General features: G+C 33.5%; 1 protein-coding gene across 2 annotated transcripts; it reads left to right on the top strand.

The window, feature by feature from the left end:
* Positions 1-649: 649 nt before the first annotated feature.
* LOC119834836 (alpha-tocopherol transfer protein-like) lies at positions 650-21,050 on the top strand. Of its 2 annotated transcripts, XM_038359352.1 has the most exons (6): positions 650-1,042; positions 9,582-9,706; positions 14,391-14,487; positions 15,874-15,894; positions 17,238-17,379; positions 18,712-21,050. In XM_038359352.1, exons 1-6 carry the CDS (start codon positions 750-752, stop codon positions 18,958-18,960), a joined length of 927 nt encoding a protein of 308 aa, XP_038215280.1. In that variant the 5' UTR covers positions 650-749; the 3' UTR covers positions 18,961-21,050. The 2 variants fall into 2 exon arrangements, with proteins under 2 accessions (XP_038215280.1, XP_038215287.1); XM_038359359.1 differs by lacking the exon at positions 15,874-15,894 and having other exon boundaries at positions 651-1,042; positions 18,712-21,047.
* Positions 21,051-21,495: the final 445 nt, after the last annotated feature.

Genomic DNA, 21,495 nt, shown 5'->3' on the forward strand with positions numbered 1-21,495 from the left:
TTGTGTTGTTGTCGTGTGTCCTACTTTGTCTTGAATTGGAAATTTGACATAGACAGAGGTTTAAAAAATATGCAATCCGACATTTTGTAGCAAACGACATCTTTGATCAATTTTCATCAAACGTCGCAAGGAAGCTTACAAATGAAAAAGCTGCATCAAAATCGATTCATTCGTTTAAGAACTGGGATGCCACACACGCACATACGGACGTCTGTCTGTTTCACACTACACACTAACACACAGATGGGCTATCTGCTATATGTTCTGCTATTTGCGTCGGGAGTTTAAAAAATTAAAACTAGAATACAATTACAAGAGTCAAGAACCCCAATTCATAAATATATTAATATTGAAGCATTTTATTAGTTTGTTTTTTTCATCATTTTTCATCATTTATCATCATCGAACCATTGATAACCAGTTGGTTCCTTCCCGATACGAGTTAACAGAAATCGTACCGAAGCGTCCTGGACTCCCACACTCATGCTTGTTTATCCGATTAAATTCCTTTAAGAGTGAATCTAAATTTGTAATGTATAATGTACTCTGTGCAATCAATGACAAGCTATTTCAAGCTGTCATTGTCAATATGACAGTTACAACATTATGGCAGTTGACTTGATGTTTCGAATTAAAAAATTCTAATTATTATTTAGTTGTCAAATTGATACGGATTGTGATAGTTGTGCGAAAATTTAAAATTATTAGTGCTAATAACGATCGTTTCCGATTTATTTAATCGTTAAACAATGAGTGTGGATTTGGAGTTCGATTATGATGCTGCTACGGCGGCAATGGATATATTTTCACAGGAGCATATCGATGAATTAAAGGAATGGACGCAAAAATTGGATAAATCAAAATACGTGCCGAAAGATTTATCAAACAAACAACTTCTTTTATTTTACAATGCTTGTTATGGTGATATCGAAAAAACGAAAGTATGTATGGAGAGATATTATAATATAAGGAAGAACACTCCAGATATTTTTGATGATAGATTCCTCGGCCTGGATGATGTAAAAGCGACTGCTGAAGTTCTGTAAGTAATTGTGTTGCGAAAACGTAAATCATTTTTGGCAGACAATGTTGCTAATTATAACATTGTACATTTCCTTCATGATTTGTGTAAATAGTGTATATATAATAGGAAATAAGTTTTTATCGTTATTGGAATATGTATTTATGAAGGAACATTTTAAATCAATTAATATCCTCAAATGTGTTATTAAAACGTAATTAATCACAAAATTATGAGATATGTAACACATTAAACTAATCTATAATCTTTAATTCTCACAAGCTTTATCAGAAATGCAATAGATTTTTTGATATTCATTGATTTGTTACTTTATAATGAAAATATCCGAAACTGAAATTCGAAATTATAAGACTGAAAATTCTGGTCTCTACCAGAGCATTTGACTGCAAAAAACCACATTATTGCAGATTATAATTTATCTTGATTATATGTAAAATTATAAGTGATTATAATTTAATTGATTCAGAACAAACCAATATCTACATAGCAGAAATCCAAATCTTTTTTCTATCTCTTGTCTATATTTATAAATGATTTAGTTATTGTATAGATGTATAATAACTGTCACTAAGAAAGTGATCTTTTTCATCCTACTTCCTACTAATATTATAAATGCGAAATTTTATAAGGTTGTGTGTATTTGTTGCTCTTTCATGTAAAAACTACTGAACCAATTGGAATGAAATTTGGTATGTAGATAGCTGGACAACTGGAATAACATATAGGCAACTTTTTATCCCAATATTCCTATGAGATACGGGCTTATGCGGGTGAAACCGCGGGGCGCAGCTAGTATGATATAGATTTTGTTTTTGTATCATCAAAGTTTATTGACTTTTAGTGATATGTTAAGGTTCATTTGATAAGAACAAATTAAACTCTTCATCACTAAAATTAATTTATAACAACCCAAATCTTTGTAATTATAGTTTTGAGACAAAAAAAATCTATTTTTAAGTTTTTAAGGTTGTGAAGTGGTAAACAATTTCTTGTTATAATCACTTAATTTGTTTGATTAAAATGATTAGTACACATTAGTTGCCACCGGCTATTGTTGTTAAAACAATGAGAGTGTCCAAGGATAGATGATTACGATAATGTAATGTAAGTTACGTATATTAAGCTTTTCTTTTGTTCTTAAATTACCTACTGTGAGTTATTTTAAGAACTATCTCGAATGTCATTGATATAACAGCTTTTGACCTTAGACATTATGAAATTTAAGTATTCTTAACCAGTTTATGTTTATAAACACAGCAATATTTCTAATTCACTATCAGAAATTACTCTCAAAGAGCAACCACAGAGTTTTCTGCAGTCTCTTCTCTGTGGTAATTGATTTCCCGTCGGGTGGTAAATGGTAAAACTATGTTATGATGATCCTGAGTGTTTCTAGAAGAAGTCTTATAATGGCAAAAAATATTTATAATATTTCATTTTGAGGCTATAATCTGTCTTTAAATAACAAATATTCATTTATTATAATATTAATATATATTACATAATTTTTTAAATGCATCCTAATAAGGCACTGTTTATTGTCATTATATGCAGGTAAAAGCAATTAATGGTCAAAATAAAATAATTATCATTTTCAAATAAAAGCTTAACCACGGTCAAATTGCGAGAGTTAGATTGACATGAAGGCACTAGCTATCAATTAAAAATGGTTGCCTGTAAAGTCGGTTTTACGGGCGAAGATTTTACGTGACAACGTCTTTTTCTCGGTAGAATATTTATTGATATGAATATTATTAAATTGCACAATAGGAACAAGGAATTGAATGAAAATAAGAATTACACAAATTTTAACTATAGAAAATATATTTTGTTTACTAAAAAGACAGAGACAGAGACACAAGCACGCGCCGATTCAATGCGCCTAATTCTCTAGTGATGCGCGCGCGGCGGACCGATCATAGTTCGGTGACTCATCGTAACGTTACCGGGCGTTACACTTTTTCATGAGTGCCTCCGAGCCGCAACCTAATTTAAGACGTTGTCACGTCAAAAAGTCCTATTAAAATTCATTCACCAAATCAAGAGGTTAGAGGTAACACAGGCAAAAAGAAAGTACTGTTGTACAATTAAAAAGTATGTCATCACAAACATGAACTCGTAAAAGATTTCAGAACTTTGGTACATACTTGAATATCTACCATTTTTTGTAATCTCATTTTACACACATTGTTTAAAAATATTGCAAAAAGTGCTTTTAAATTATTTTTAAAAATTATATGCAGCTTTGGCCCTCGTTAATTTGCCCGCCTGTTATTAATATTAATAGTCTTAACTGTTGTCAGCAATGAAATAACATAATTTTAATAAATTACATTAATATCCGTTCAAACTGACCTGTTCCATGCTGTAGGTACTATAATATAATCTTAACAATTAATGAATCAACGAGTTATATAAAAAATTGTGTTGCATAATGACAGCTTTCAAATTTTTTCAAACCAGGGCAAAGGATTTTACATGTCGCAGTGAAAGTGGGTTAAAACAATTAAATAATTTAATATGTTTTACGCATTTTATTAAAATATCAAATGTGTTTTATTAAGAATAATCATGAAAATTAACTGATTTATTTACTGAGACGTATACGAGATAAATCTTCTCTTATATATAAAATTCTCGTGTCACGATGTTAGTCACCTTACTCCTCCGTAACGCGTGGACCGATATAAATGAAATTTTGTGTGCATATCAGATAGGTAAAATCAGCCAACATCTATTTTTTATAACCCTAAATGATAAGAATTACACAGAACAGCGTTTGGCGGGTCAGTTAGTTATATATATTATAACTAGCATACCCGGCCTCATCGGTCCCATTTTTAAGATCTGAATATCTCCTCCCAGGGACGTTGGTGACGTTTTTTGTAGAAAATAATAATATGCCATCTTAACGCAAAACTGTTATGTTGAAATGTGCTACGCGTAGTCTTTTTGCTAGACTTGAGCAGCCTCCATACAATGTTTCGTTTGAAACCTGATGCATGGGGTCTCATTTAGATCTGATCTAGCTATGATAATTTTAAGGCTTTTCAATTTGTAAACAATAATTATTTACAATGAACGAGAATCCTTCGCACATTAAGGTTAATTTATTCGTTTGTTATCTACTTGCTTGAACTTCAGTCTTAGGGCAAAGCAGCAGTTTAAAAATGTCCGCTCCAACTGAGCAAAATTAGACATTTACCCTAATATTTTTTGCAGACACTGTTGTCTTGACTCAGGCCGAAGTGTCGGCAAATTGTTCCCTAATGCCATGGATAATGAATGATGGTGGGAGGCGCGGATTGCAATCGAATACCCTTCTTCGGCCTTGGTTATAGTTCATTCTTAACACGCAATAGCATGGGATACCTTTCTGTTGTTGAACATAATATCAAAGATCAAAACGAACACAGTTACCCGTTGTTAAATATAATTACATAGTATAAACTTTTCTTAAAAGTTGTCAAAGTATACGGACGCTTTTCTACGCATAGACGGCGAAGAGCGTCTGTATGTTTAGACCTTTTAAATTACGCAACAGATTTTGATTTTTTTTTAAATAGATGGAGTGATTCAAGAGGTAGGTTTATATGTATAAATCATGTATTATTGGATACGTGTGGAGTAAATAAAAGTAAAAAAGAATTTATATATTTTTAACGGTTGTTCAATTCTAAATTATTACTTGTACCCCGCGGTTTCACCCTTGTGGTACGTGATGTCGAATAGCCTTTAACATTCCTCAATAAGAGGACTATTCAACACAAAAATAATTTTTCCATTTGAACCAGTGGTTCATGAGATTAACGCGTTACAACAAACTTATCAAATTTTAAACTTGTACATAGAAGATTGATTTTAAATTCTGCCTTTGCTATATTTATCTAACTATTCTGAATCTATATTTACTATTTTATATACAATCCACGTTCTAGTTAAATATCAAATTTATAACAATGTTATACAAAATCTTGACGAAACGGCGATAAAAAACTATAGGTATGTATTTAACAATGTTTTCTCGTAGCAAAAAAAAACTAGCGACTGTATGACGCAAATTATACGCATATATTATTTAAAATTGGTTTAGTTTTTAGTTCATTTCGTGCTTGTATACCTACTGACTTGACCCTTAATCATAGAGTAAACAATGAAGAATAAATATTCTTTAATCTAAATATGGATAATTCAAATGTATGACTGGCTGACATAGTGATCCGTCAACGCACAGCGCAAACGAATGGATCGGGCTGAAATTTAGCATGCAGATAGATGAAATGACGTAGGCATCTGCTAAGAAAGAATTGTAACAAATTCTACCCCCATGGGGATAAAATAGGTGGTGAATATAATATAAGTAGGACTAGTTAGATAGGATAGTATAGTGAGCAAATGATGGTTCACCAATAGATTAATAAATCACTTTTAAAATTATCTGCTTTATGTTCTCAAGCACAACAGTGTCGACTATGTTTCTACTAAGTAATCAATTATCACAATATAGGTAGATGACTCAAGAAACTATATAGATAGATTAAAACTACAACTCACATATGCTTATTTTCTAAGTATACTTGGATATATTTACAAACTGTTTAGGATTCCGCACTCAAAGAGTAAACCTGGTATTACCCGCTGTCCGTCTCACCGTCTGTCTGTCTGTCCGTGCCACCAGGCTGTATCTCATGAACCGTTTTAAATAGAGTTCCGGCTGATTCTTCTTTCAAGTCTCATTCAGCTTTCTTAACCTTAACATACGTCAGTATAATTCATGCATATTGGAACACGTGAACTCATGCGATCTCTAAATTTAGGGCAGACAGCAAGATTCTAAATACACGCTCGAGTTACAACATAACATACACACACACACATAACACGACTACACAAATATAAAAAAAATTACTAGCTTAAAAAAATAATAAAAACTGACGGATTAATGAATGTTATGTTATCGCTGTTTGTTTTAATAAAGCTTGATGTTCAAGTGGCCAGCGTGATTTGTAATGAAGATAAGGATGTCAAATAACGCGTCGCTTTCATTTCTGCCATTAATCATGCGATGTGCTCACTTATAATTTTTATAAATCCTCACCCTCCTTTGACAGGTCGAGTGGCCGTGATTTGGCGTAGCGTTTGAAAAATTTATGGCGCCCTTTTTTGATTCTAGCTATTTATAGTTGCGCCCCGCGTTTTCTAGCTTTAATTGTATGGAACGGGCTCGTTTAAACTCAATTTTAATTACTTTAAACGGAGAGATTTAATTCAAACTTACACAAAGTTAAGTTTCAGTGATAATTCAATAATAAATTCAAGAAACAAAAGCAAAAATTACATTAATGAGTTTCTTTTAGTTTCTCTTCTTACTATATATATTATTTTATTATGGAAAACTTGCTACGCCGTACGCACTATGATTCAATATGACTGCAACGTAATGCTATCGCATCGCACCCATGCAATATGCAGTTAGTGTGAAAGAGATAGCAATATACTTGCAGCAAAACGGGGAAGCAATCGTAACTTACAATGAATTATTTAATAATATTTCCATTCATATAGATAACTTATACAGTGCGAATGTTAAACATGAATAATATAATAATTATGGCAAAATTTCTAGACGTTTCCGTTATTATTGGAAACTAGCTTTCCGCCCGCGGCTTCGCCCGCTTAATAAAATGAAATTTCCACTGTCTAGCTACCTAACTATCTGCAGACACAAAAATCATAGCATAAAATCGCTTTGCGGAAATGAAAAATCACGTGAAAGACAAAGAAACGAACAAACGTTTCTTTTCCTCACCATTCGTGGTCCATTCTTTCTTTCCAATCGTCAATCCTTTCCTTATAACTTATCCTTATCATCCCGTAAAAGCGTGCAGCGCATCCTCAGTTCATGGGCGTTGGTGATCGCTTACCATCAGGCGCACCACCAGTTCAGATGCCCGCTCTGCCATAAAAAATTCTCTTTAAGAAATATGGAAAGAAAGATGTGGAATAAGAAATACATAAGAAATTATTTAACTTATCAATAAAAAAAAAAACACGCGATATAATTATTTATTTGAATTTTCATATTAGGGCCTTGTTCATAGTGGGGAAAACATCCATCCACCCATGGCGCCCGGGGTCCTCCCCGGACCGCGGATTATGTCGGATTCCTACCGGCTGAAACTTCACTGTGTTCCGTCGAGCCGCATAAGTGAAGGGGCCACGGGTGCTTGACGAAATTCGTCCGAAGTTTTAGAGACCCTTGAAGTGTCGCATTGCCAGTGACTAATTGGCCCGGATTTGAGCACAATTCTTACTAATTCGACCATGTTGTCATGTCAATATTAGTACCTGGATGCCTTGCTCCGTGTTTTTTTTTTGTTTTAACTTTAATTATTCGCTAAAAAATAGTATTATTATTCGTCAATAGATGTCAGGAAGAGTGATAATAAATTGGGACTACTCAAACGGCTCCTATTAGTTAAAAAAGTAAGTTTAAGTCGATTAAACACGAATAAGACACGAATATGACATTTTCTAAAAAAGATTCCTACCTAGATCGATTTATCGCCCCCGAAACCCCCTATATACTAAATTTCATGAAGATCGTTGGAGCCGATTCCGAGATTCCAATTATATATATATATATATATATATATATATATATATATATATATATATATATATATATATATATATATATATATATATATATATATATATATATATATATATATATATATATATATATATATATATATATATATTGTATATACAAGAATATCCATATATATATATATATATATACAAGAATTGCTCGTTTAAAGATATAAGATAAGATAATGTGATCAGTGACCTTTTCGGGGCAAATTAATTCACACGTGCACCTACAACGTCAATTCGAGGTAACCTTTACTTCGAAGGTGTGATATTTACCTATTACAAGACTTGGCTGTTGGCGTTTCGCGTCGTTGCATTTGAAAGAATTTCGAAAATTGGTCCAGTTGTTTTTGAGTTTATCCGTTACAAATAAACAAAAAAAAAATACAAATTCGAAAATCAATGTACCTTTATGCATTCCTGTGTGAGGTTGTGCTGGTCTACTAATATTATGAAGAGGAGGAATTTGTATTTTTGTATTTTTATTTGTAATGGAAACTCAAAAACTACTGGACCAATTTTCAAAATTCTTTCACCATTAGAAAGCTCAACTTCCCTGAGTGACATAGGCTATTTGTGTACCACGGGCGAAGCCGGGGCGAACAGCTAGTGATTTATAAAACAGCAACGGTCCCGCCCGGCTTCGCCCGTGGTAGATATATAGCTTATAGCAATGGCGTAGCGCGGATTTTCGCCATCTGGCTCCGAATGTATACTGCGCGCCTTGTGGTGGCTTCTCCCAAAGGATAAAGCGAAGTCTAAGTCGCGATTCGTCTGTCTGTCCATCAGTATCTCACCAGGCTGTATCTCAAGATTAATGCACTATTATCTGTGTATTTTTTTTGTAATTAATTTGGCGCTGCACCCTTACGCATGCCGCCCGGGGCCGGGGTCCCCTCCTCACCACGCCCCCCCTACTCACCACGCTACTCCACTGGCATACATCACTCAGGGATCACGTATATATGTAATGAAGTGACAATTTTTGAAATCTGTCGAGTAGTTTCTGAGAAAAGCGTCTTCGTTCATTTTCTCTGGTAATATGTGAGAAAAATATAATATTTTCTGTTGTCAGAATGGCAATGTAAAGAAATGCTTTTTTATGTTTACTAGAACATTTTAATTGAAATAAATTACAAAAATTCTGTTAATCGCCACTCAAAAATTATTTCGATAAATCGTTAACAATGCGAGTCGTTAAAACATTATTAGGAAAATGTATCCGTTTTAATGAATTTTAAAATCATGTTATACTTATTTATAACTAGCTGCGCCCCGCGGTTTCACCCGTGTAAGTCCGTATCCCGTAGGAATATCGGGAAAAAAAGTGTTATAAAACTTATATGTTATTCCAGTTGTCCAGCTGTCTAAGTACCAAATTTCCTTGCAATCGGTTAAGTAGTTTTTGCGTGAAAGAGCAACAAACACACACACATCCTTACAAACTTTCGCATTTATAATATTAGTAGGATTAGTAGGATTTAAGTAAGATAGCAGCGGATTATATCATATATCACCAGGCAGCAATATAATAATTTATCTGTTAGATAAAAATATAATTAGGATTATTCTATAATGATTTGAGGATATCACAAAGATAATATTAAATAATATGGTAAATAACGATTTTTTTGGAATCGTTAATATAGGCTCCTTTTTACTCGGGTACCACGCGAGTGACGCCGCGGGTTACAGCTAGTTACAAATAAAAGCTAACAATATTGTGCCGAATGGCAATGAACACATGTTCATTTACTTGTTAACAGCTCCCTTGTGATAATGTTGATTGGTGATGATGATGACGATGACGACGATAATGATTATGATGATGATGATGGTGGTGATGACGACGATGATGATTATGATGACGATGATGTTTCAGGGAGTACTCCGTGCTGCCGGGCAAGTCGTGCAAGGGTTACGACATCATATTCCATCGACTGCATATCACCGAGCCGTCCAGGTACTGCCTCGAGCCCGCCTGCAAACTCCTGTTCATGACCGTTGGTGAGTTGGTTTATTTCACTAGCCACAGCCCGTGGCTCCGCTCGTACAGGTTGAGTACAAGGAGGGAAAATTTCGAGTTATATGCCAGAATAGAGTTTAGGGCGCTTCCCAATCAAACAGGAACCGACAAACTATAAAATTAAAATCAATGCTATAGAATTAAAAATTAAACCGACAAACATAAAAAAATTGTTTTACTTATTTTATATACCTACTATACATATAAAAATATTGTAAATATGTTTTCAAAAACTTTTGTTTTCATAAGCAGGATATAAAGAATATAGAAAAAAATTGCATTGTAAAAAAAACAATTGCACAAAAAAGTGTAGAAACGTTAAAATGGACATGGTGAGCACCAGCTTTCAAATTAAAAAAAATTATCATAGAAATCGGTACATCCCGCAAACATTTATGAGGCAACAAACAAAAAAAAAATACTGTCGATATGAAATAAAATAAATCGGTCTAAAAGAGACTCGTTCAATAAAACTTATTTGTTAAGATTGTTCATATAAAGTTTGTATGTGATCTTTTTTATACATTTATCTACAATAATTTATTCATAATACTCGCCTTGTACTAAACCAATGTAAATGACGCGTATGGATTTTTATCTTCTGCGACTCGACTGCGGCGAAACCGGACGGCTTGTTGTGGTTTTACTCCGTATGTATGTATGTCCGAATAGCTTTAATATATATGCAACATATATTTATATAAGAAAGAAAAAATGCAGCAAAGTATTCAGTGAATGACCTATAAATTTCGTCCTTCCCTGATCCACGGGTGTTGATTTGGTTTAGTGCCCCGCGCCTTTATAATAATAATAATAATAATATACATTTATTAAGCACACCACACTAACAATACAGAGAAAACAGCAAACAATATAAAATCAATAAAAATTAAGAAAACTAAAATAACTAAAATAAAATGAAAAACAAAATTATAACGAAAACATTTACGCATATCTGTGTGGCGACCTAAAAGGGGAGGCCACTCAGCGTCTGTTATGCCGATATGGTCAGCATAACGCTGATTTTCAGAGCCCCACCAGGCAACAACGCATTAGCCCAAAAGTGTCCCCTATTCTAAACAAAGTGACATGTATGGTTTCTTAATTTGAAATAATTAAATGATAAAAGAAAAAGAAATTAAATGTATAAAATATAATTATTACATAAACATAGATTATATTTATCTTTTACCTTTGTTAGAAGGCAACACCAGGCAGTGCGTCTGCTCGTTTACCTTCCGATATTAAAAAAAAAAGTATGTAAATCTGTTTTAGCATAACTTCCGAACTAATTATTTGAAAACGACACACAGGTCAGAATCCTGCTCGCTGCTTGATGGAATGTTATCTATTAGAATATTTTTATTGTATGTCTAGCTGTAAGGTACCTCTTAAAAAAAAAAAAAAAATGGATGGGGTATTTACCTATAACGCTCCGTAACTGCTATGTCATCCATCCCCATTTTTCCATCGATCGTCAAGGCGCACAGACTCTAGACACCACAATTTGGTGTACGTTCCATGTACCCGGACGAAGCGGTTCGATTCCATATTCTTCATTCGAACCGCAAGGGATTGGAACATGCTTCCTGAGTCTGTGTTCCCCGACGAGTACAATCTGGAGGTCCTCAAGAGTAGAGTGAACAGGTACCTTCTAGGGAAGCGCGTTACAGCCTAGATCACATCTCAGCTTACCATCAGGCGAGATCGTGGTCAAGCGCTGACCTATTTAAGATAAAAAAAAAATGTATGGAAAAGGAAAAGAAAAAGAAAAGTAAAAATCATCGTTATAAGACTTAACATGGTTATTTGAAAATACTTATACGAATTTGATAAGATTTTAAAATTAATTCAATACTTACTAAAGTAGATAAAAATAGTTACCAGAAAAGCTGGCGAACGTGATTGTTGTTTTAAGAAACTGAGCTAGGTCAAGGTCATATGAATTCTAAAAATATGTAAATGTTATTATAATAACCTTATATATCATGTTTTTAATATATTATATTCGATTCTATTTTAATTTATAAATAACGTTTATAATTTAAGAATCGTATCAGGTGGATCAGGATTTCGTAAGTTCGTTCGTTCTCGTCTGCCTTCAGTTCTAAATAGCAATGGTAAACTGTAGAAATACACTTGCGATTATCCTACTAGTCCTACTAATATTATAAATAGGACTAGAAAGTTTGTAAGGATGTGTGTGTGTTTGTTACTCTTGCACGCAAAAACTACTGAACCGATTGCAATGAAATTTGGTACGTAGATAGGTGAACAACTGGAATAACATATAGGCAACTTTTTATCCCAATATTCCTACGAGATACGGACTTACGCGGGTGAAACCGCAGGGCGCAGCTTGTCATTTATAATCGATGCTCCCAATAAACGAAGTTGATTCTCGATTCTGAAGTCTTTTAAAACCGCGGGGCGCAGCTGGTAATAACATAAAAATAAAAAAAGCGTATTCATCAATGAAGATTAACAACAAATGTTTGAATGCTTTTGGCCGACCCTTGACGAGACTGCCTCTTTGTAATAACGGGGAACTGAGCTGATGGTACTCCGGATGGTAAGCGATCACCACCGCCCGTAAACATTTGCAGAGGTAGGGCCGATGCCAATGCGTTATAATAAAGTTACTTTATAAAATACCTACCTATACCTGATTAATTAAAGAACCTAAATAAAGAAATACTTACTTCTTTTATACTTTCTGCTTATTTATATGACTTGGTTTCTATAAAGCTTTTGCAGGATAACTTGTGTTTGTTGTTGTCCTTATACATATATTGTAGGTGTCTTCCTGTGGTGTGTAAGGCAAAACAAACGCGCAAGAACTGGCTTAAAAAATTTGATTTGCCCTCCCCTACTGCTTCGCTACCATTCCAAATATACGAATCATGCGGTATCGAGTCAGGTACAATATATTTCACATAATAAAATTAATCAAAGGGTTCGAGTTTGAGGAAGGTTCTTCTAAAATGGTGTCCATTTTACTTTTAGCGGTTGTTTTACATAAGTACCAATTGATAGTCTATTTACAAATGTTTTTAGTCTGTTTTAACATAACCAACGGTAAAAAAAACATATGTTTTTTATTGCAACTGATCCCTAATTATGTTTTATTTATGTATTAAATACTATAGCCATTGAATCTAGCGAGATCGATTAGCAAGGTCGACGGGTCTCGCATGAATGCTTAACCGGTCGATATAGTCTTATAGGGTTGCCAATTTGGTGTTTTTTTTTTTACGAGTGTAGAAGAATATAAAGAATAGAAAGCACCTAATACCCTACAAATTATGAAGATGTAGGGTGTTTGAGCAGTGGTGGCTCAGTGGTGAGAACCTCGGACTTCAAAATCGATAAGTCGGGGTTCGAGACCGGGCGAGCGTGCAGGAAATAAATTGATTATTCGATTTATCTGCGCATGTGGATAACATCGCCACTGCTTAAAACGGCGAAGGAAAACATCGTGAGGAAACCGGCATGTCCAAGAATCAAAAGTTCGACGACATGTGACATCTGCCAACCTGCACTTGGCTAGCGTGGTGGATTATGGCCTGAACCTTCATAGGAGGCCTGTGTCCCAGCAGTGGGAACATATATGGGCTGATAATGAGGGTGTTTGAAAGAGACTTCTATTCACCGAAATGAGGTTATTACATTTGTCTGCTTCTGAAGATTTATGATATTTTACAAATCCTCGTCTATTTCGCAAAGATCGATTGTGTTATTAAGGTTTTACATAAAAATTTTGTTTCCACCGCAGAGGCAAAGGTATACTATATATATATATAGGAAACTTTATATTGGAATCAAAGATCATGTCGGTTTGTATCAATGAACAACAGCAATTTTTTGCACATTTGCTAAATTACGACTTCAAATAAGCCTTGTTGCCACACTTAGTTTTTCTACAATACTGAAGTTAGTTTATTAGTTTTAAGTAGTTATTACACAAGTGTCCAAATTGTTAAAAAAACCTATTTTGAATATAGCCTAAAGGGTTGAAACTCGACAGCCCTGTCGTATAAGATATTATGTTGATTGTGTACCAGATGTGACCTTCCGTGGAAGATGATCAAGGTAGACACTTCGCTGACCCAATTTTTCATTGTAAATTTTTGTGCAATGCATGGCGTAATGGCGAAACCAGTTATGAGTACATTCCTGATAATTAAATGGCCGGATTTTTATTAAATAAAAACTTTATTTTTCTTCATAATGGAATTAAAGTTCCTTCTTTAAAAATATCAGTACAGTTGGTTTTTTTTCTTGTTTGGACGCCCAAATCTCAGAGATTACTGGTCCGAAAAAAAATCAAAAATAGTTTAAAACATACAGTACGTGATCCCTGAGTGCTATAAGTTATATATATTATGTATCACGGGTGAGCCGTTAGTTAAATCTATACTTATTATTCTGTGCTAATAGTGTAAAGTTGCAGAGTTTGTTTGTTTGAACGTGCTAATATCCGGAACTACTGGTTCGAATTGAAAAAAATTTGTGTTGAATAGTTGAGGATAACTATAGGCTACATAACATTATGTATAAAGTGGGTGAAGCTGCAGCGCACTGCTATCTAGTATTTAATATAATAATAAAGGTGGTGTTTTTGACAGCTTTCATGCGATTCATTTAAATCGTAATGTTTTTCAGATGCCTGTCTATACAAAAGAGGTCCACAACCCGGGTACATATTCCTGTTCGACATGCGTGGGGTCAGGCTGGGACATTTGACAAGGATCAGTTTATCGTGAGTTGATTTTTTTTTATTTTATTACATTCTTTATTCGAACCGCAAGGGACTGGAACATGCTTCCTGAGTCTGTGTTCCCTCACGGGTATAATCTGGGGATCTTCAAAAGTAGAGTGAACAGGTACCTTCTAGGGAAGCGCGCTCCATGTTAGACTAAATTTACGCTTACCAGCAGGCGAGATGGTAGTCAAGCGCTTCCCTATCACACAATTAAAAAAAAAATGATTTAAGATTTGTTATCAAAGCGAATCATTTGTGAATTGACACTCGCTCACGTAGAGGTGAGAAATCTCTCTTTGTCTCCATACGACACGGCTGTCGTATGGAAGACAAAGAGAGGTGGGGTTAAGGTATGCTAAAATCGACCTGGGTTATTTGGATAACCATTTTCGGTTGATGTCATAGGTCAACCATTCTGGTGTGGATATAATTCATTAAATACATGCATAGTTTGCACTTCAGAAACTCTTTCTCAGACCACATGATAGCGTCCGCACGCGGCTTCGCGTGCATTAAATTACGTTATAGACAATTTTTTACCACAGGAGTTGAACGAAGCACTATATTTTTTTATATAATCAACGCGATTTACTGATTTTTTTTATTGTACTAAAAAAAATTAATCACTGCTAAATTACTATGCTGCTTGAAGTATAATTTAAAAAAAAGTCTGATTGCTTTTCTGGATAATACGTATTAGACTGGTTTTTATCGTAAAAAGCGTTTGGAGGTATCCTTGTGATATTTACCATCGTATTGAATATATAGAATTATGATTTAAACGTAGTGTGGAATTAGTATCCTACTATTATAATATTATAAATGGGAAAGTTTGTAAGGGTGTGTGTGTGTGTTTGTTGCTCTTTCACGCAAAAACTACTGAACCGATTGCCATTATATTTGGTACGTAGACATCTGGACAACTGGAATAACATATAGGCAACTTTTTATCCCAATATTCCTATGGGATACGAACTTACGCGGGTGAAGCCGCGGGGCGCAGCTAGTACATCCTAAAGCATTTCATGCATTTTTCTGTTTTTCTTACGTCTATGGATCATATTCTCTAAGGTATTATAAACCACCCATATACCACATGATCCTAGTCGCTTTCTGGTTTCTTAAATGTTGTATTCTATAATCTATGGTATAGAACTTTTTTAAATAAAATGGCTTCTCTATTAAATTAATGCCTCTCTGCTTTATTTGGAACAAATTTTTTCTTTCTACATCAGACCGTAATCTTAATTTTCCCACGTTCCGATAAACTTAAGGCTGCAATGCTTGTTTCAATATTATTATATTATGTATAGAATTTTTTTAAGTAATATGTTATACGTATTATCTATTGTATTTATTTATGAATTCATATATATTTTCTAGCTTTCAAAAGGATAGACAGAGGTAAACATCGTCAATTACGCATGCTTCGCTTTTAAATCGATAGACCATAGACACTGGGAAGCACTCCCGCCAAATGTCAATGTCAAATTTAATAGTCTGTGTCGACCCATATTTGTTCCCACTACAGAGACACGGACCTTCTATAAAGGTTCAGGCGGTGGTCCATCACGGTGGCCAAGTGCGGGTTGGCCGATGTTACAAGTCATCGAAATTTTGATTCTCGGACATGCCAGTCTCTTCACGATGTTTTCCTTCACCGTCTTCACCGTTTCGAGCGGTGATGTGAATAATGTGCAGATAAATCAATTTATGTCCCCAACGCTCGTCCGGTTTCGAACACCAGACTTTTTTATTGAAAAACCAAATCCCAACCCCTGAGCCACCACCACTTGTATGTGTTTAATTATATTTTTGAACTTTTTTAGTTTAAATGCTTGAACTTTTTCTATTTATGCTGTAGAGACATCATTTTTAAATTTATTTATAATACAGAATCAAAACTAACTAATTGCTTCTATATTATATATACATATTTATATATTATGTAATAGGTATGTTATATAATTTGCTAGTAGCATGTCTTAATATTAACATAAAGTTCTACATTTATTGTTACGTAATAAATGATGTATATATGTATCAACAATTTGTAAATGTAAATACATAAATAGGGATTAGCGTCATTACTTACAGCCTAATATATGTAGTTATTAATAAAACGATATGACGACAATTTTCCATCAAACATCACATGATCACATCAGTCGGTTGAAAACTTACAGATATATCGTGTTAAAAACACAAAACAAAATTTGAATTGAGAATCTCCGTTTTTGGGAATGTCGGATAAAAAAAATCATATTAATTACCTTTTAAAAACAACCCGCTTTTATGAGTGCTAAAAGTCACACTCTTGGTTAAATTACCATCCATTTAAGAGCTTTATATCAAACAGCGTAATTATATATGCGGCATGTCAATATTTTTCATCGTAGTTATTAGGTAATCGCTATGTAAGTATTATAATGTCACCGCAGCGCCCGATTATTATCTGTTTGCGTGGATTTTTTATGCTATTACCTTGAATTATTATATAAACCGGATGCTTGCTGAATGTTATTAGAAATTCCACTCGGAAAATCGAATTGTGTAATAACGGCAACTCTGTCGTTTGTTTTTTTTTTTTTTCAATTCGCCTTGCATTTTAAAAAATAGCGCGGGAAATTTGCTGTTGTTTTTTTTTAACATTCGTCTTGTGTCGTTGTCATAAAAAAGCGGTAAATTATATGACATTGACATATCGCAGCGTACCATATTAAAAAAAAATATATTTCACATTCCAGGTCTCTGCGCAAGTTCTTTCAGTACGTGCAAGAGGCGATGCCGGTGCGAATGAAAGAGATACACGTGTTGAACACAGAGCCCGTGGTCGACAAGCTGATGCTGCTCATCCGACCATTCTTGGACAAGAAGTTCTTTGATATGGTAAGGGGGAGAAACCCTGCCGATAGTGTAAATGCGAAAGTAACTCTGTCTGTCTGTCTCTTTTGTTCACGCCTAACCCACTGAACCGATTTGCATGTGATTTGGTACAGAGATAGTTTGAAAACATATGGAACATAGAATGTATGGAAATAGTGAAAACCTAGTAAGTATATAAGTAAAGGAAAGAAAAATCTCTATAATATCTCACTATCTTATATATTTTTATGGTACAATTTGCGGAAAAACTACGAAACTCTCAGAATTGGGCTTTGGCATAACATTTTTTTATTAAAGTCTATAATATGTGTTATTCTATTAATATTATAAATGCAAAAGTTTGTAAGGAGGTGTGTGTGTTTGTTACTCTTTCACGCAAAAACTTCTGAACCGATTGCAATGAAATTTAGTACGTAGACGGACTTATGCGGGTGAAACCGCGGGGCGCAGCTAGTTTATCATAAAGATATCATTTTGTTCATTTAAGAAAAAAAATGAAAAATTTCACTAGAAATCTCTCGAACCTTCCTTATAAATTAGTACTTTTTACTAGTGTAGAAAGCTCTGTAAATCCTCGAATGATATTCTGCTATTATCTATGTTGTTTTTGCGCAATTAATAATATAAATGGGCGATTAGATATACAAATATTACGGACATTTTATATAAACAGACAATGTTTTAACAATTGTTATCAAAAACATCCTGCTTATATTATAAACGCGAAAGTTTGTATGTATGGATGGATGGATGGTTGCATGGATGGATGGATGGATGGATGGATGGATGGATGGATGGATGGATGGATGGATTGATGGATGGATGTTTGTTTCTTACTCTTTCACGCGACACCTTATCGTATCTGTAACAAATCTGGTTCAGAGATAGATTATTAGCACATAGGCCACTTACTACCACGCGCGTAACGCCGCGGGCTAAAGCTTGTTTGTAAATACACATATACGTTGTCCTTTTTTATTTAATTATACATTCTTTCCATATTAAGTATTGAATGAATGAATCACTAATTGAATGAAAATAATTATGTAAATGAAGATTTTTTTTTATTCCTTCTTATTTGCATAATACAACGAGATTTGCACACATGTTAAAACGTGTGCACTATGAGTATGATAATTTAAAACATTTTAAATCTATTATATATTAAATTACCTATTAAAATGTTTTTTTTTTTCTTCATTGGGTTTTACCCGACATACTGGGCCAATGTCAATAAAAATATAATTTAATTTTCAAAATAGATACAGCAGTTGTTGGATTTATTCAATACAAATCTACATTATTGTATACATATCACGATCTCCACATCCGCAGATAAAATTCCATCACAAGAACGAGGACCTGGAGGGTTTCTACGACACGATCATACCTCGTTCCTCCCTCCCGCCGGACTACGGAGGCACCCTACCCGACACCAGAACCCTCCACATGAAATGCATCCAGCAGCTCAAAGACATGGAGAATTATTTTACAGCCGAAGAACAGCAGAGAGTGAACGCCCTACCTGATAAGAAACGGGAGAAACACATGGAGAAGGCGTTTAAGAACCTCGATATTGATTAGGTGCTGGCGGTTATGTAAGCGGCGGTCGGAACGCGGCGGTTAAACGCGGCGGTTGGACGCTGATTTCTATGTGATTGTTTGGTTTCGTTGTATCTGATGAATTACAAATTGATATATTATATTCCAAACTATTTGGTAGTGCTTGTTGTATGCGAAAGTGCATTTTTGGCTAAGTTCTCGTGAGATTTGATCGCGAAACTATCAGTGTAATTTTCAAAAACAGCGATGTAATGAGATGCTCTCTATAGTTCAAAGGTCTTCCAAAAGCCAGTTCGTTTGGTACATTTCCCATTTTTTGATACACGTTATCCAACCATAATGTAAAAATTTCATTTTAAATAAAAGAAAGAGATCAACGTTTGTTGAAACTCAAATATCAAACGACATTCGAAAGCGCGGGATTCAAATAGAATGCGTCATAGTAGTATTATTATTCAAATTAAGAATATATCACTATTCAAATTAAGAATTCCAATTTCGAAACAAAGTCAATTAATGCCGATGTTGCCATAGCGCTGTGTTAGATGTTAAATTTAGGCTAAACTACACGCATAGAGAATATATTATGATCTGCACTTTTAGATTAATACTAATGGGTAGATATAATGTGTATATTTTGACGAGTTATCGATTTATTTATATATATATATTTTAAACATGTTGAATTGTCCGTTCGTTTGCTAGTCAGGTACGTCATCCTATACAATATAAATATTTTTATACAAAAATAACATGACTTAATATGTAAAAAATTAAAAAAAAAGTTTCCCTAAGTACGCAAATATGTATGTAAATTTTAACACAACAATGATATACAATATATTGACAAGAAAGCTCCCGCTAGCCAGCCTAGTAGCTATTGTTGTACTTAGCTAATTTAAAATTAAAAAAAATATATGTGAATTTCTCTTTAGTGTACTTAAATAAGGGTTTGATGCACTTTTAAGACACATTGATTATTTCAAATGACATAATAGAATACTATAATAATGTTATAGTGGTAATATAATATAGTGTTTCGTTTAATTCCTTAAAATTTTGTTGTCAATTTGATACAGTGCAGAAGACTGGTTATTTTGCCTCGTGTGAAATGCAGATGTATTGCCATTTTACCCCACAATGGGTAATCAATATTATAATAATTTACTTTTTTTATCAAAACATTAGTTTAAAATATGACATTAGAAAGTTAAGGGTACATGCGCCTTTGCTAAGGGGTGTAGGGTGTATTAAGTTATATAAACAGTCAAACCTTGCCTTTGTCATTTGCTAACAACCATATTGTTTATATATTATGTTTATCCGAAAGTGTTGAATAAAAGCTTCTTAAAGGATAAATTACTCTCTGATAATTAATCTCTGATACAAGGAGAACATTGTACAAGTGTGTATGTATTTTAACCTAAAACTAGTAAACATTATTTTAACAAAATAAAAAAAGAATTATACGGAAAATTTAAACATTTTACTTATCAAACTTATATACTTCACAGGGCGCAGTGGTTATTGCTTTGACGTTTAGGGGTGTGGGCTCGATACTTATAAAATAATCTGTAATGTTGTTTAAAGTGATTTTATGTTACCACTTACCATAGTGCAAGTTTTACTTAATTAGGCACTAGATGGCGTTGTGAAAAGTTTCTGAAATAATTTACAATTTTAAAACATTCCATTATAAATTTTATTGAAAAAAATATTCTAATTTGTTCTTGTTACGTCTAGTACGCTATGCCATGATATAGCAGATGTAAAAATAAGTACTTTTATAGTTATCCCGTTTGAGTTACTGTGTTAGACGTCTCTTATTTATTTGTTAAAACATTGTTGATTTTATTAAATTTCTCTATTTTAATTTTATGCAAATTTTGCATTTAAAGAGAGAAAAAATAGTTATTTAGACATTGCATTGTGATAAATTTCGATAGGTGTACATTGTACATGTTACCTCTAAGTAAATTTAAATTTAAAAGTAATTAGATTATATTACGGTGAAGGTATTTCTTTATCAAATTTGTACAGCTTAGGAATAGGTTCAGGGAACCAGTTTGTGATTTGTCGTAGTCAAAATAAATTATTTTTATTTGCCGTTATATGTGTGTTTCAATATCCCATTTATTTTAATAGATACAATATAATAAAAATAATAAATACAACTTCGACTGTGAGACAGTTGTTAACTGTTACAGTCGATTACAAAAGTATTTAGGTTAATATAAAGTATTGCATAAACAAAAAACTATCGATGAACTGTAAATGAAAACTGTGATAGATTGTTATTGATAATTTTATAGTACGATTTCCTAAAACACTCGTGTCGAGAATTTTTTAAAGAATAGAGTAGCCGCGTTATGTCCATAGAATTTTGTAAATCGTTTGTGTAATATAATATAGTATATAAACATCTATATATAATACATACATATATATAAGATAATAAATCTATAGAATACAATAAATATTTCTTTAAAGTAGAGGATACTATTCTGTCCAAATTACTTGTATCCACAGCCCCTAAAGCTTCATAAAGAACGTCAA

This window comes from Zerene cesonia, chromosome 2, assembly GCF_012273895.1.
Source record: "Zerene cesonia ecotype Mississippi chromosome 2, Zerene_cesonia_1.1, whole genome shotgun sequence".
Classification (NCBI taxonomy): Eukaryota; Metazoa; Arthropoda; class Insecta; order Lepidoptera; family Pieridae; genus Zerene; species Zerene cesonia.